At 40.9% G+C, this 17,525-nt stretch overlaps 1 protein-coding gene across 3 annotated transcripts in view; it reads left to right on the forward strand.

The window, feature by feature from the left end:
• PTPRR (protein tyrosine phosphatase receptor type R) overlaps positions 1-17,525 on the forward strand; it is a 140,914-nt gene that overhangs the window by 73,651 nt on the left and 49,738 nt on the right. For 2 of the 3 annotated variants that reach the window (XM_042017769.1, XM_042017768.1), the window contains exons 4-6: positions 1,777-1,932; positions 8,952-9,062; positions 12,807-13,069. In XM_042017769.1, the coding sequence (XP_041873703.1) occupies positions 1,777-1,932; positions 8,952-9,062; positions 12,807-13,069 (530 nt within the window). The remainder of the gene's footprint in view (positions 1-1,776; positions 1,933-8,951; positions 9,063-12,806; positions 13,070-17,525) is intronic. The other variant, XM_042017770.1, reaches the window with a different exon arrangement.

The following is a 17,525-nucleotide window of genomic DNA, read 5'->3' on the forward strand; positions in this document are numbered from 1 at the left end:
GCACATCAAAATTCATCTTGCCTTGTTTCAGTGTTGTCTGCTCATCTAGGCTCCCTGTAAAAGCAGTATAGAGAATGGTAACTGCAGGAGAAGAGGCATTGAGATCCATCCCGATAATATTAGGATGGATTAAATAATTCTCTAGAGATGCCAGTCTCTCTCTGCTGACTTTTGGAGGCAGACAACTGAAGTGAGGTAAGGTGACTCACTCCCAAGGGAGCAGCTCTCAGAAGTGATCAGGAGTCTGGAAGCCAGGATGTGGATGGGCACAGGGAGAGAAGAGAGCCTGCTAACCTCTTACATGTAACAGCACATAGTGTGCCAGGAAATATTAACTTCCAGTATCTCCTTAACGTTTCCAGTACATCCTTCTCCCATAAAGGTCGTTTAATGGGCAGAGAAACTCATAAACAGAGGAGGCACAAAACACTGGGAGTGCTGCATACCCACCAAGCCTTGCCTGGTGCCTGTGATGTTCACCCAGCAGCAGTCACCTACTCACGTCAGAGACTGAGTACAACCACAGCCTTAAATCAGTTTCTTCAGGTCCCACCAGTAGCCAGTGTCCTTACCATTCTTATTGAGCAGATGGACCAGCAGTGCATGTGAGACCACAGAGGACAGATTTAGGGCAGACACGTTTGCAAGAGTCCCTTTCTGTGCAGCTCTCTTTTGAATGCAAAGAGTATTTTATGAAAAGAGTATTTTATGCAAAGGTGTTTTAAGAATAGCAAAAGATGTCTTTTTCTTCACTTCAGTAGAGATGATGCACATTCAAGGTGATGGGAAGGAGGCAGGGGAAATCAGGGTTATCCCAGTTTGAACTGATCCCATAATGATGAATAGCAAATAACCAGACTGGTGAGGTTCTTGCCTGCTCAGGTAGCAATGCAGGGAGCAGCTCCATGCCTGCCTCATGTGTGGGAAATCCCCCAGGTCTGAACTCTGTCCCACAGTGTCAGCTATGCTGGCCATAGCCCTGGGGAGCCAAGGTTCCCACAACCTGTTTGGACATCAGAGCTGTCTGAAGCACTGGTCTCGGGTGCTGTTTGAGTCTATCACAACAGAGAAACTCTCTTTCCTTTTGCTACCTTGAAAAAGAGTGAGCATCACTGACATTTCTAATACAGAACCTCTTAGGCTGCCAGGACTGGCATCAAAGACACCAGGACAAGTATTAATAGATAGGAGAGTGGACATCCTCAGGTTACCCATTAAGTGTTAACAAAACTTCCCTGGTCCTTTAATTTTGTTGTACCATATTAATTTGCACTGCAGTCAACTAAAAGGACTTCATTGTGGTATGTGTCGGCAGTGTGTTGACAAGGGGCTAGAAAGTAATGTATGAATATCACAGCATTATGCTAAGCTATATTATATATATATATATATATATGTATGATATATAACCTCTATCAGCTCAGCTCAGATGAACTATCTGCTAAAATCCCTGCTGGCACATTGCCATTGACCCCATCCCATAGCTCCTCCCATCACAATGTTACATTGATTGTTTAATGACACAAGACTCAGGAAAAGTCTGCCTTGTCAATAGTGATGGAGACAAAGCATACATGCCCGTGTATAGGATTTGCATTTTCTTCCACAGTCTGCTGGGATTTACAGAGACAGGGAAAAGGTATGCTCTCCTCACAGAGCAGGTTGCAACCTTTATATTCCATGCTTTTGTTTTTGGAATTATAGTTGCAATCTACAGACAGCAGAGATTATCTAATGTCAGACCCCTCCTATGATTTTGCTTTTTTTTTCCCCTAGGGGAAGAAGAACTGTGTAGAACTGTTTGTGTCCCCACTGAACAGGAAGCCAGGAATTTCTGAGGCACTCCCATCTGAAGAAGTGCTGCGTTCCCTTAATATCAACATTTTGCATCAGAGTTTATCCCAGTTTGGAATAACAGAGGTCTCCCCTGAGGTTGGTTATCAATTTTCTAACCTGTATTACTTTGATACAGATGCGGCGCTTACATCCTCGGTAGTTTTCTGGCTGAGGTTCTCAAGCATGAGGCAGAAAATGTATAGGCTATGATAGCATTGCTACTATAAAGCAATTATCATAGAAACCTAGAATAGTCTGGCTTGGAAAGGACTTTAAAGATCATCTAGTTTCAACCCCTCTGCCACGGGCTGGTGCATCTTCCACTAGGCCAGATCCATCCAACTAGCCCTGTTAAACAACTTTAGTAGTGCTTCATTAGGCTATTTACTCTTTAACGTCCAGGTCCTCCTCACACAGATGAGCTGTCATTGAAATCAGAGTTTAGATCCTAAGCATGCACCAATTGCCTTAAAGGAAGTGGACATAAGGAATTCTGGTCTATTAATGGGGGTCAGAAGATACAACAGTTTCAGTAGAGAGACAAATGGAATGCAGAATCTAGGTGTCACCATTACTACCCATGTAACTTGTGTCTGACATGATTTTGAAAAATTGAATCTGTGCATTACACCCATGCTTCTTTCTATTTTCAGGATTGGTGAGAGATTTTTCTTTACCTGCTCCAAATAGAGGGCAAAATTAAACTTATAGCTATTATTTGTATAACTTCATCCATTTTTTGGGAAAAAAAATCCATTTCAAAGCAGAGACTACATTGTCAAAATTCAGATTCTTGTTTTAGCTGTTCTAATACAAAACAAAGCAAAGCAGTGGTTTCCAAACGTCAAATAAAGTCTTTATATCACCCATCAGCAACCTGAGCTGTTTAGGTCAGAATTTCCTTTGTATCTGAAGCACGAGTCTGATGGTTGGGATAGATGCAATTATCTATTCCTAGTACTTTAGTTACAAATAACACTTCAGGTAGACATGGGGCAAGAACTTACATGAGTAATAGATGAATGGAGAAATGTCATCAAGCTATGAAGAGATGCTGGAAAAAAAACAAGCTCTGAACTCAAGAGCTCATCTTGAGTTAGATACATTTCAATAATCTGGAGTGCTCAGATATTTGTATTTTCTTTCTGAAAAAAATGTAGCTAATAATTTAGAAAAGGATTATTAGAATGAAAGTTGTGCAGTCTATAACTCCTTCAAATACTGTTGGAGACACAAGAGATTATTTTAATATTTCAATTGATAGCAGATTATACAGCTAAGGCACTGATCCTGAAAAATAATTCAGCTTTACACTAATAGGTTGCTTTTGGATCTCAGTAAATGGTTTACATGTGTAAGACTACACAGAAAACAACATCTAAAAGGCAGCAACATACAATCTTTACTTGGTCAGCTACTAACCACTTATTTTCCCTCAATTTGCTCTAAGAACAAATTTTTCCAAACAGCAAACTGAAACAAAACAGGGAAACCTTTGAAGGAAGGTATAGTTATACAAAGCCTTACATAGCTTTGACACATTATCTTACCCATTGTGTGTGTACTCCTGAGCTATCAATCCTGATTAAATCATGAGCTAATAAATTGTACACTGTTCTAGCAAAAGTACGAATGCTTCACAACCAGTATTGTTTGTGCACTATCAGTGTATCTGTGCACAAAAGAAGCATTACTCTCATCTTGGTGGGTGGCTGACACAGAGGTGTTAGGGCTGGAATTTGTCTCCTTTTTCAGCTGTATTTCAGTAAGAGTTGCCTAAGACTTGAAAGTCTGCTGTCTCTCTCTCTATGGTAAACAAAAAGAGATATGTTTGACAGGTAGTCCATCCCATCTGTGAGACACCTCTCCTGAGATGGCTTGGTTGACTCTTTTTAGCAAGGTTTAGTGTAAACTAGACCCCCATAGGGTTAATGCTGAGGGAGATTAGCCTGTCCAAAGAAATTTTACCAAGATTTTGTAGGAAAACCCACATGGAAAACTGCTCTGCTCAAAGTCTCAGCCCAAACTATACCATAAACAGCAAAAGTCTCAGTGAATGTCGGTACCTGGAACTACATTTCCATTCATTACAGAAATAATTTGCTTGTTCACATCAGCACAAAAGCGTTGATCACTGGTTGATCTATTTTCAAGTAAATTGCCTGTCTCAAAATGACATCCCACTTTCTTATTCTGCAGTAGCTGAAAGAGCAGTTTCCTTATGTGTCTTTGCTGTAGGAACCACTAGAGCACTTTACTGCCTGGTGTAGAATGAGATATGTACTGGTGGGAATGTGTAATTTTAATGGAATCCTTGCCATTTCAGGGGTACAAGACAATGTCTATACCTTTCATATCTCCTTGCTTTTCCAGTGGCTTATTGTAGTTTTAGGATTTGCTCTTTTATTATGGTCTGAAGTTTGTGTGTGAAGTGGGATTTCGGATTGAATTCTGCTCCATGGGATGTACCAGTCAAGAGCAGGCCTCTCCAGAACAAAGTACCAAATTGCTGCTTCATGGTAGGACTAAATTCAATTACTTAGCTAGTCTGTGTTATTATGATGTGGGAATCCTGGTTTCCTAATGTCTTTAAATTGTGCTTGGATTAAAAATAAAATACTACTAGATTTCAGAATTTACTAGAAGAGAACTTGAAGTGATTTTGAATGACAAAAGTAACTGAAGTTCCAGTAAATGAAATAAGGGTTACTATGTTTTGAGAGCTAAGCTAACTTCCAGCTGGAGATGTGTCACTGAAGGAGAAATTTCCAGAGTTCATACCAAAATTATGCAATCCCAAAATGTACCATTACAGCCTCCTTGCACAAAGAGGCTGCCTTTGAAGTATGTGATATTAACATACTAGAGAAGAAATCAAAGGAAGCAATCATGCACTTAAAGTATACAGAAACTGTAAGTCGCTGTAAGGACAAGGGATCAAAACCAGTATCTTAGAAATTACAACAGCCTGGACTGACAGAGGCACCTGGGAACAAAGCAGAGCACAAGGACATGCTCCCGTGATCGGGCAAGGCAGGTGTAGTGTAACAGCTGCATGGCTGCACCCAGAGCGCCCAACAGGAACAGGAGCACTGCAGGCTGCCAGTGTGGATGTGGAATCACAGCACTGCATCACGCATGTGCCTAAGGTAGAGCCTTTGGGGAGACTTTGTCATGGGAGACATGGTTAAGTGGCTATTATCCAGTGTCCTGTGAGCCTGAGAGGTCACACACGTTGCTCCATGTTTTCACTGGGGGTGGAAGTGATTTCTGGGCAGCCTTTCCTAATGTGCCTTAGCTAAAATAGCTAATTAATAGCTAGTTAATAGCTAGTTAAAAGAGCAGAAAAAACAAAGCTGTTCAGTGTGAACTTCCATGAACCCTTTTTGATCTTGAGTTCTACCCCCAGCTCCCTGTGAGCTTTCTTCTGAGCTCAGAACTACAGCTCGCTGTGCTCTCACTAGTGTTCCAGCCCAAGGGACTAATTGGGGTTAACTGACCCAATTTGCAAATTCACCTATTGTCCACTGAAAATCTACCTTTTCTGGCAGGTCCTGGTACTGCAGCAGGATCTTTCAGTCACAGATTTTACAGTGACTACTTCAGGTCAATGTCTCTCTTGTTATTATCAAAAGCTGGCTGCTCGTTTTACTTCCTTGTAGAAATACTCCACTATTTTTCCATAATAAGACCAGAAAAGCCAGAGTGAGTTTTTAGTGTCTTTAAAAAAAGAAAGAAAGTTTATAAAAATTGTTTAGAAAAAACACATTTGTTCCAGTTCAGAGCAAAGCAGATACCCTTGGGTGCAGGCACTCTTCCATAAGGTTAGTGATTGAATGGCATTGTAAGAATACATTTGATTCTTCTGCACCTTGAATTATGCTGTATTTAAACAGTTTAAATTACCCTGGCTCATTCTGCCTGAAAAACTTGCCTGATTGGAGACTCCTTAGGGAATGGAAATACTAGGAAATTATGCCTTCCTCCCTGTTTGCTCTAGACCTGATGCTGCCTGAGCTACTGGAATTCCCTTGCCACTCCATCCACTCTGATATTACCCCACCTTATTAGCTGCGGATTTTTGTAAATTAGTCTGAGTATATCCTCCAGCGTACTCCTCAGAAAGACAAGAATCATCTCGTTTTTGCCTTGCATTTGGCCATCCAATTAGCTTTTTTCCTGGGCCTCAGCAAATTGTAGTGAATGTGGCAGTTACTATCCCTCTTATCAGTTTTCCCAGACAAAGGAACAAAGTTCTGAATGAGCAGCACTGACATTTCAAGAAGCAGTTCCTTATCGTGAGTGTGAGATGACTCAGTTATTGGAGGTCACAGCTTCTTCTGTCATTAGGAAGCAGCGTAAGTAAGGATTTTGCTCTCCACCAATTAGATCCAGGAGAGAGATTTCCTTGAGTAGGTGAAGGTACTACTAAAATGTTTGGAAATGGTGTGTCAAGTAAGTTGGAGTTGTGGTATATGTTTTTTACCCTTTTTACAGCATTTTTAAATATTCTTTGAACATCATTGTTAGAAAGACAAATCTGGCAAAGACGTATCTTGAACACACGTAGCACTAGACAGACATCACAGAGATTCCTTCTCTTAAAGTCTTCTCTTCTTTTATTCTCTTCATTCTGTTATGTGTATGAAGTCTGTTATAAAATATTTTAAAAGTTTTGTGACATTAGTGAATTAAAGTTTATTTAAGTCTCTCATCCACTGTGACTAAAATTCCTATTAGCTCTTCATTTACTTTTTAGTGTATTTGTCCTTTCAGTGAAGAGGTATTAAACGGCCCCATTTACTCACTTACAAAAGGTCAGCACAGCCAATTCTCCTTTAGATCCTGCTTTTTGTCTAAATTTCCTCCTGAGAGATATGAAACACCGGAAAGCCATCAGGTAACCCACTCAGGGTCAAACACTGAGTTTATAGCTAATAGGCCACAGCTGCAGCTGCTGCTGTCACCATGGAATTCCCATGGACCTCAACAGGAGCAGTCTTGGATGTAGAGCAGCTGCAGGTTTGGGCTCTCAGCCAGTATTGGGACCCAAGTCCTGTGCCATGAGCACAGCAGAATGACCTTGCTGTGCTGAGGTAGCAGATTGCACAGAGAGCTGTACCCCACTACAGTGGCAGCAGTGTTTAAATATGTCTAGGAACAATTTTTGCAGAGATATTTGGCAAGATTTCCAGCTTCTCTTTGAAACCCCTGGGTTTTAAGTTGCTCATTAAACATCAAACTGACACTTTATAAGCCTTTTTAAACTGTCAATACGTGCAATATTTTAAAGCCAAGACCATGAAACACTGCATGATTACACACACACACAAATACACTAATTTTACAAGATTGGTTTCTGTAGTTGTGCTGAAGGATTTCGATTGTGGTCCCCAGGACTATTACTTCCAAAGAAAACTCTTCTTTATTATGCTTTCCATTCTAAAGATGTCAGCTCTCAGTTACACACGTGCATTTGTTTAAGCAAGCAAGTCTCTGTAAATTAGTCATGCTACCAAATTCCTCTCTAACTGTTTGCATTTTGTAGCAGTTGTATCTGTGAATTGTCTTGCATTGTCCTACCTCTTTTCAAAACTAGCAGGACACAATCCTGTGCTGAAAGGAGGACCATGAAAACTATATTGGGATCCAGCACCCAGCAGATTTTTTGTCAGCTTATTGTCTTCCTCAAGCCATGATCTCCCACTCCTCAAGAAGCTTTTTCACATTAATTCATCATCATCGGGACTTTCGGTGTTTGGGAGGCTGAAGAGGCTTGGCTTTGGGAGGCTTTGCCTTTTTGGAAGACAAAGTTGATACATTAGCTATGTGAAAGAGCAGGCTAATGGGTGGCTAAGGAGATGCTGGAGCATGATGTACCCATGTAAAGTGTTAGAGGGTCCCTGCAGTTTTACAGGCCCGCTGAGCAGCCACTCATCTTTGTGTAGAGGAACTCTTCCCTCTGTGATAAACTGCCAGTCCTCTTGCACAGTATCCCCAGAGAAGAAAAAAGGCCACATTGGGATGGGGAGACAACTTTGTAGTTGAACAAGAGGATTATTTAAAACCGTTAGGGAATTTCAGCGAGAGGGAAACATAAAAACCTTGACCATTTACAATGGAAACCAGAATTTTAGAAAGTTGGTTTTACTCAGTCTGAGAACTCTGCTGAAAATACACAATTAAGAAAATAAAGGCAAGTAGCTGAAAATTGGAAGGGTGATGTCTACTGAACTGTGGTCCCAGAAACATCAGACAACATACTTTATTCTAAGTAATATATTGCAGTTAGACCAAGGATACATGTAATTTGTTTCTGCTACAAAATGTCTGTTGGAAAACATAGTGAAATTCTGGTAATTTAATTGTCCAACCAAGTCCCAATGCTGCAATAAAGACAAAAATAAATGCTTTTACAATCATTATTATTTCCTAATCCCCAGGAGTTCCCCAGGAGCTCTGGAAATTTTAGTGTGCACAGCTGTTTCAGAAATGTTCTATCAGCAGGAAGCCAAAGATAATGAGATTAAGCATAATCAGAATTATAGATAGACAGATAATGAGATTTTTTTCAGCAAAATCAGTATTTTTTACATATATGTGTATGTAATCTAGAGGTGACAGTGTGAGGCCTTCCCGGCTCATGAAGGCAAACCTGCTCTTTGCTCCATGTTGCGTGTAAACAGTGGGAAGGCTGGCGTGCGTGTGCTGGGGCTGGAGATAAGCACTAGGAAGAAAGAGGCAGAGCGAGTCTCCCAAAGCCCACACGGAGCACAGCCCTTTGACCTGACAAGCCAGGTGGTTTCCAAGAAAGGTGCTCGCTCTTGTTTGCTTTACCTTCAAGCAGCCTGTGACAGCTGGTGGAGGATTCTCTTGGCATCCATGGAGGGCCGTAGATCCCCACGCAGCACTGGGAGCACAGGGTGGCTCTGCTCCATGGACTGGGCGTGGGCACGGCGTGCCAGTAGCAGCGTTCAAAGTCATGCCATGTGCTGTGGAATTTCAACGCTGACAAAGCTGAGGAGAGTGATTAATGCCCAATGAGAGCCATTTAAGCTGCGCATGCCACTCTATAACTTTTTTTCTCTCTCTTTCTGTTTCATTGCTTAAAAAAGAAAAATGTTTTGCAAGGCCAGCATGAAGCAGACAAAATCTGGAGCAAAGAAGGATTTTATGCAGTTGTCATATTTCTCAGCATCTTTGTCATTCTAGTGACTTGTTTAATGGTAAGTTTCCCTTTACCTTTATTTTGGTTTTTATTTCATGCTTTTCTTAGTCTGAAAGATAGGGTCACACATTCTTTACATGACAGGTGTTTTCTTAAGGCTGTTACAAACTCAACTCCAAGAATTGGTTGCTCTCATAATGGTGGGAAACCAAATTTTGAAGAATCACGTTTCTTGATGCATTTTGGGTTGAATGAAGAATGTAACTAGAAGGAAGTTGAAGAAATAAATAACAGGTTCTTAAATCTACAGAGTCACTGTGTAGGGACATGAGTGATGACTTCTCAACCTTCTTAGGTTCCAGGATCCCTGAAGTCCTCTTACCGCCTTTGTTTTCAGTTTTATTGGATAGTAAAAGCAACACCACATTGATAGAATGTTATCAGTGCACAGTTGTTAGAGTGTGTGTTGGTATTCGTGTATCAAATGCACAAATTTTAAACTGAAATGACTAGTAAGTACATGAAGGAGTAATCATATTTTTGAGCAACTTTGCCATTTACATTGTATGAGTTCAGTGGCCAGGTTTCTGAACATTAGGCACAATTCTAATATGTTGAATATGAGATGTGCAATGGTGACACAGAAGATGAACAACACTACACCACCACTGACTTTTGTACGGTAAGTTTTGCATTTTTGTCCAATGTTGTATCTTACATGTTTTCCTTCTTTGAATTGTGTGATAATTCTGTGGTGCACAAATGTAAGTGTTAACTGAATTCTCTGACAATTATCAGCATTTATGAACATGTAGTATCTTGGAGTCTTTTGAGATATTTTGCTCTCAAACACATTTAATTTTCTTTAACTACTTACAACCTTAAGACAGAAAGCATGTTTAATCTAAAGTTATTAAAAAATGTTGACATTTATAACAAAATGTTATTTAATCTTTCAAAGTCTCCCTAAGATTTGAAAAGCAGCTATTTTATCACAGGAAATTGTTGCTTTATTTAATTTCTACTTTCTTCTTGTCTCCATTTCCCCATGCCATTTCACTCAAAAAGAGGAGGATAACTCTAGAAGTCTCTTCTTCTCTACTCTCTACTTTGGAGAAGAGATATTTTGGTCATTACTGACTATTTAACTGGAAGGGTATAGAAAATGCTGCCTGTCCTTGTCCTGGTACTGTACAATATTTTCATTAATGATCTTGAATGCTTAGACAGTATTGGGAATTTTAAGTATTGTGTATGACAGTATCAGAACTTCAAATATTCTTAGGGTGCCAGAGAAAAGATGGGAAAGAACAAGAATGCTGCTTGGCAGGGACAAGAGCTCTAATCATGTGCATCAATACAATGTAGGAAATACGTGGCAAAACAACAGTTCTGTAGGAAAGGTTCCAGCAGTATCACAGAACAGTATCACAGAAGTACATAAGCAACATCAATGTTGCAAAAAATAAACTTCTGACCCTGGGATATATAAATGAGGATATGATCTCTAAGATCTGAATTCAGCTCTGCTATGGTAATTACTTGGTTGTAGTATCATGTCTTACTGATTTTGTATTGTCTCTCTCTACCACATTTGTGAAAAAATTCAGGCAATTATAGGAGGAAGGAGATTCAAGAGTGATCAGAGAGACAGAGGACACGAAATAATTTAGTTTATTTATGACAAGGAAAAGGAGCAAGCAGAAACATGATAGTTCTCAAACATGGGAAGATTTCAAAAGCTGTCCTAAGGAAGACAATAATACTTTCTCCATTGGGGATTGGAAAAGAAGCAAATTTTTTCCAGGGTGATTTGGTTGACTCATTAGATAGATCTTTGTTATCGCATGTGTCACTAGACCCTGGGTTGCTTGGGGAAGCTTGGGAGTTTTCACCCATTGAGGTTTTAGGCAAACATTTGTCAGAAATGGTTTGGGTGTAGCTGATATGAAGTTAGGGCGGAGGTAAATACTAGCAGACTCCTTGAATTCCTTCCAGATGGAATTGCTGTGATGCTGTGGTCTTTTCTGTAGGCATTCCCCTTTCTGTTCCTCCCAGGTCCAACCTCTATCTTTACGTGTGCTACTGTTTAGACTGTGTAAACGGACACTGTCTCAGATTTTGTCAGGACCTGAATATACATGGCGTATGTGCAATCTGTAAAGCTAACAAACAGCTCACGTTCGATTTTGTCCCGCTTAATGCATGTGAGAGTGACAGATTGTGTTGGTCACTATATTTTTGGCCATTTCTGGTTTTTTGACTTTACCTAGAATTGATTAAAAATGATAACCCTGCACCACTCTGAGAATAAGTGTGTTAGCACTTAGATCAAATGTAGTTTGTTAGGTTTTTTTCAATTTATGCTAGGGTCATGCCATTGTTTTTCTAGGGTCTAATAAAAGATTACTGAATAGCATATGAAATAATACTTGTCCATGTTTTGGAAGTCAAAACCATAATTCCTTGGGTCCCCAAGGAGTGAAACTATGCCAAAACATATTAGTGACAAGAAAGTATGGTGAACATTATCATGGCCATGAATATCTGAGCTGTTTATCAGAAGCAAATTAGATGAAAGCACTCACTGGAGGAAAAGACAGTTAAAATATTTCAAGCTCCTGTTTTATCTTTACTGGTACCAGCGCCCTTGCTTCACAGTAGGGCTGTTGTTTCTGCAAATTTATGGCAAAGAGATCTTATCCATGCAATTCTAAACCATTCTGAACGAACAGATGGTTTACCTAGCTAAGTCTTGTTTAATGTGTGTATTGGTAATGACATTAGGGTAGTTCCCAGCTAAACCTCTAATGCTAATCCTTGAACAAACAAACCTATCAGATATATCCAGTCATCAGTGGAAAGCTATGGAGAGATAGATCTTTATGTGGTGCTAGCAGGGCAACAGCTGTAAAACAGCTTCTGACTTGCAGAGAAAAAAATGCTCTGGTCTAAGTTTTGTCTTACTCAAGGATCCAAATCAAATGCTTTACAGGAACAGATAAAGCAAAACGGAAAGTACAAGGGTGTCTGCAGACATCTTCAAAAAACTGTGTGCCTTCCATCTCCACATGCAATATTTACAATTCTCATAGATTTCATAGGTTGTAAGGCATGTTTTGAAAACGGAACAGCTGTGGCTTAGAAATTGTTTTTTGCATTGCCCTCCAAAGAAATAAGATGTGTTAAACAGGTGTAACATGGGTACCTCTGGAGTGCCCTTACTGAGCACAAGCTACCTGCCCGCCCTCACCAAGCCAGGGTTCAGCAACCTCAGTGTGGAATTTGATGGAAGAAGATCAGTACAACTTCTGCTTTTGTTGCATATATCTGATGTCCATATTCATAAGCAATAGGTGGACATAAGAACATCTGCTCTAAAACAAATTGAGGGTGCTGTAATTAGAGACTTGTACCTGGCTAAGTCATGAACTTCTATTTTATTTTGTGCCATTGTCTCTCTTGTGTTAAAATGCTTAAAATTTTTTCTATAGTCACTCTATTCATCAGTATTTCCTTCTTCACAATGTCTTCTGTAACTAATTTCCATTCTGTGTTATTTGTCCTTTTAATAATGCTACTCCAGGTATTACAAATAAGTACTGACTCACAGTGAGAACTGTTAAAATCCCTACTGCCCACATGTACGTTCTGCAGTTTATGTAATGGAAATATTTATCTTGTTGTGGGAAATGCTTACCTTCTAGGAATGAAAGCCATGTATAGCAATCTTATCCAGCATTTGCAATACCTTCCTTGCCTTGCTTACCAGGCAGTTGAGATGTCCTCTTTATTTCTGTAGGTTCTGTACAGATTAAAGGAGAAGATCCAGTTGTCACTAAGACAAGAGAAGGAAAAGAAGCAGGAGATCCACCTCTCACCCCTTCCCCTGCAGACATCTCAGACTGAGTATAAGACCACCAATAGCATGGTCCAGCCTCAACAGGCTCCAAAGGTTGTCAATGTTGTAGTGGACCCTCAAGGCCAATGTGTTCCGGAGCTCAAACCTCCCCTGTGTGCCAGTCCATCTCCTTTCAGAATGAAACCTGTGGGGCTCCAGGAAAGGTAGGATGGTACCTGGTGTGCTCAGGATTTATTCTGCTTCTTTATAGTTATGCTTCATGATTTCATATGTTTGTCTTCTGTCAGTGAATGGGAAACTTTGCCAGGCGGACATCTGGGAAGTGGGATTTTGGTGTATTAACATCTATTTCACAGATTTTCTTACCTTTCCTTTTCTTTACATATGACCAAAGGTTCAGGTCGTATGAAAAGGTTCAGCTTTGGGCTGAGATTAACTGCGTTAGTGGCATTCTTTTTGCTGATTATATTCTTCCCCTTTCCAACAATTACTCCAAAGAAATAATTTTTTATTTGCCATTGATTTTTGCCTGTTTTGATTGTGGAAATTCTGGAAGAGGGCTCAAGGGATGGCTATGTATTGTCAGCAAAGGACATTCTCATTTCTCCGGGAGTCCCTAGCACCTGGAAAACTGAGGAAGAAGAAATATTTACACCAACTGAGTGCATTTAGAAATCTTGTACAGTGTTTCCATTATCACCTTTAGATAAATTTCCTTCCTAAATGCAGCCTTCCATGATGGTCAGGATACAGTCCAAAGTCAACAGGCTTTACAAAAAGGAAGAAGTGATAAGTAATGAAACCAACTCTTCGGTGCAATTCCTCAGAAATACTTGGGCACCAAACCTAGCCACTCACTTTCAAAAACTGGGCCAGTGGTCTTTTTATAAAACCATTTATTCTTCCCACAGGAGAATGCACACAGACATCTGTCTCTCCTCTGTTAGAAACCTGTATAATTTCTTGACTGATGGCTGCAGGCCACTTTCATAAAGCATCAGTGCTCTGAATAGCTCACATAACATGCAGCTGTGCAACTGAACTCTCCTGCCCCAGCATAGACAATAAATGAAAGAACAGATGCCATGCAGAGACCGAGCAGAGCCTCATATGTGAGGACTCTCAGCTGAGCTGTAACCCTGATTCAGCTTGAACCATGGGGTTTCAATGACAGAGATTTTATCAATGGATTTATGACAGACAGAGCTCAGGGAAGGGGATTGGTTCTTCTGTGAGTAAAAGAGGCTGAAAGGCAAAGCTGTCATAAAATACATAGTGATATCACTGCAGGGGAAAAAAAAAAGGAATGGAGGAAGCAAGTAAATACATTTTGGTAGTTTCTCTCATTCCACAAGACCCTAAAATAAAGCCCACAAGCATGGGAATCATATAGCTCTTTGATAATACTTAGTACCTAACATAGCATATACAATAGTTGAGAGGGATTGAGGGAAAGGTATTTGTAGAGGGATTTTGTACTTTAGGAGAAGAAACTTGTTGTACTTAAGGAGAAGAAACTTTTCCATTTCTCAAACAAAGAAAGTAAAACCAGTTGATTTAGGATATTAATTTCCACCACCACAGATAGGAACTCTGCATTTAATTCTCCTAACCTAAATGCATCCTTTGAAAGAACAAAGTTCTTAGTTGGTATGACAAAATGGAGAGCTGAGACACAAAGAGAAAACTAAACCTGATGTTTGACCAAATAAACCAGACATTTAGGTTATTACTAAGGAAAAAGAAGTTGAAGGAGTTGAGCACTTCAGTTTCTACTGTAAAAGAACACTAATAGACCGTTGTGAAAAAGTGAAAGCCATTGTGATAACACCCCATTGTGTAGTACTTTTTGTCACCTTTAACACAGTTAGACTCTATCAGCCCAAGTCCACTTCTAAGAAATGGTGAATTTTATTTCAAGCTCAGTGTACAAAGGTCTGGGGATGTGATGGAGAGAACTTTAGGGAATAGTTTATCTTCTTTTCCTCTGACATAAGCAGCTATTATTATTTGTATTCCTTATTTATTTACTATAACCTGTACTATGAACAAATTTATACTCATTCTAACACTTCGCAGCATTGAAAGCAAAAAGTAAAAATGCACTGACACGTTCTGCCTCAGATGTTACCTAGTGACTAGGTAAGTGGTCAGTTTAAAACTCCTCTCCACCTTTCTGCCCCAAAAAAAGCCCTTGCATTAGGCAGCCTTGGGCCATCCTCATTACACGTGGGAGAAGTGGATCTTACAGCACGGATCTGCGCACTGCAAGCAGCAGCGAACCATGCTCAAAAGTCTACTGGCAGCTCTTCTTCTACTAGTATGGAGTAGGATCAAACCTGGAGGTCCCCTCCTGCTCATAGCACAGCTTGGGAGCACCCTTTCAATAATTTTTGCAACCCCGATTTTGGTTTCTGCCAAAGAAGAAGCTTTTGGCAGGCTAGAGTGGATATGGAGGCTCCTTTGCAAACTTAGGAGATTCCTTGGGTCACATGGCTTGACAGCAGTTCCTGAGCAGTATTTTCTACTTATCCAAACTACTTCCTGGTTTGGTTACTTAAGAGTGATCCATAGTCATGAAATGCCTAGTATGATCCAGACCAAACTGTTCCTGGTTTGGACCATGGTTCATTGATTTCTCTTTGAGCAGGTAGTGAGCTGTGCATAGCCATCTAGGTGGGAAGTTGTGACGATCTCTCTGAAGGATGGGACAGAAAAGTTGGATGATGCAACCTGATCTAGTTAAAGATGTCCCTGCTCATTGCAGAGGGGTTTGACTAGATGACCTTAAAAGATCCCTTCCAGACCAAACTATTCCATGATTCTATGCCTGCCTCTCAAGCTCGCCTTGCTTTGCACACTAGGTGCTGCTTTGAGGAACATGCCCTTGACAGTAAAAGGGGTAATGATTTTAAAATAAAGGAGGGTAGATTTAGATTAGATATAAGGAAGAACTTTTTTTGCAATCAGAATGAAACACTGGAGCAGTTCGCCCAGAGGTGGCAGATGCCCTATCCCTGGAAACATTCATGGTCAGGTTGAACAGGGCTCTGAGCAACCTGATCTAATTGAAGCTGTCTCTGCACATGGCAGGGAAATGGGACTAAATGACATTTAAAGGTCCCTTCCAACCCGAACTATTCTATGATTCTATGATCCAAATGCAAAAATATAGTGGAACTGAGTTTTCACAAAGCACCACATCAGCCTCTGGCTCTCTGAACCTTTCAATTTTTAATTGGAATAGCATTGGCCAGTACAGACGGAAACAAATTTTTAATGGACAACTGTGCATGGACAAAAATATTTCTGGGAGTTTGTCCAGCTTCTTAAAACGTATTGCGTTTCTGAATACTAGAGACAAGTCCATGAACATATTTTTCTGTGTATCTGGAAAGGCTCTTACTCAGCTATTTCCATAAGACACAGCTTCCCGACATATTCTTTGCACTATCAAGTGTGTGGGATGCCGCAGATTATTTTTATGCCACATACGCACACGCGGCGGTGCCCGGTGCCTTGCTGGATGCGGCTGTGCGAGAGTGCGGGCAGGGTGACACCTAGAGCCGGCAGGCAGCACTGTAATCCTTCAGCGGTAGCTCCTGGAGGACGGGACGGGGTCGCGCAGTCGGGATGTTAACTGGCCCAGTGGCCTCAGGAGGCGATTCTGTTCCCATGCCCCGCTCTCATGAGACTCCACCTGGGGTACTGCATGCATCTCCAGTGCCCCCAGCATGAGATGGATGTGGACCTGTTAGAGCAAGGAAGGCCATGAAAATGGTCACACGGCTGGAGCACCTCTACTATGAGGACAGGCTGAGAGTTGGGTTTGTTCAGGCTGAAGAAGAGAAGGCTCTGGGGAGACCTTATTGCAGCCTTTTGATACTTGAAGGGGGTCTATAAGAAAGATGGGGATAAACTTTCTAGCAGGGCGTGTGGCAATAGGACAAGGGGTAATGGCTTCAAACTGAAGGAGAATAGATTTAGATTAGATATGAGGGAGAAGTTTTTTGCAGTGAGGGTGGTAAAACACTGGAATAGATTACCCAGAGAGGTGGCAGATCTCAGGAAACATTTGAGATTGGGTTGAGTGGGGCTCTGAGCAACCTATTCTAATTGAAGCTGTCCTTATCCATGGAAAGTGAGTGGGACTAGATGACTTTTAAGGGTCTTTTCCAACTCAAACTGTTCTCTGATTCTGTTATTTTCCTAGATGCTGATCAGGGGTATGTGCCCACATTGCAGAGTGTGGTTTGGAAAGGGGTGGAACAGTGGTGACCAAGAGCAGGGGGTGGACTGAAGGTGTGGAGGTGAGAGGGCTGTCAGAACAAAGAGGCACTGACCCCTTTCTATTACAATTGCTGAGGCAGGCAAGTGAGGGGCTATTTCTTCACAGCGTCCTGGCATACTCTGGATCATTCAGTACAGAATGCTTTGAAGTTGCTCTCTTTTGGTGTTTTCACAATTGCTGCTCCTTTGCAGCAAAGACCTTTTGCACTGGCAATCCACACTGTTCTGTTACTGACCAAAGGAGCAGGAGAGCTACTGTACTCCTGTGAGTGTCTTTGGTGATGAACTGTCACAGTATCACAGTGCCAACGCCTGACTTTTGGGTGTAAATAATTCTTTTCTCTTCTGGGGGCACATCTATGAATATTG

Source organism: Corvus kubaryi, unplaced genomic scaffold (assembly GCF_017639235.1).
Source record: "Corvus kubaryi isolate FWS band 111438036 unplaced genomic scaffold, C.kubaryi_AGA036_p1.0 137, whole genome shotgun sequence".
NCBI lineage: Eukaryota > Metazoa > Chordata > Aves > Passeriformes > Corvidae > Corvus > Corvus kubaryi.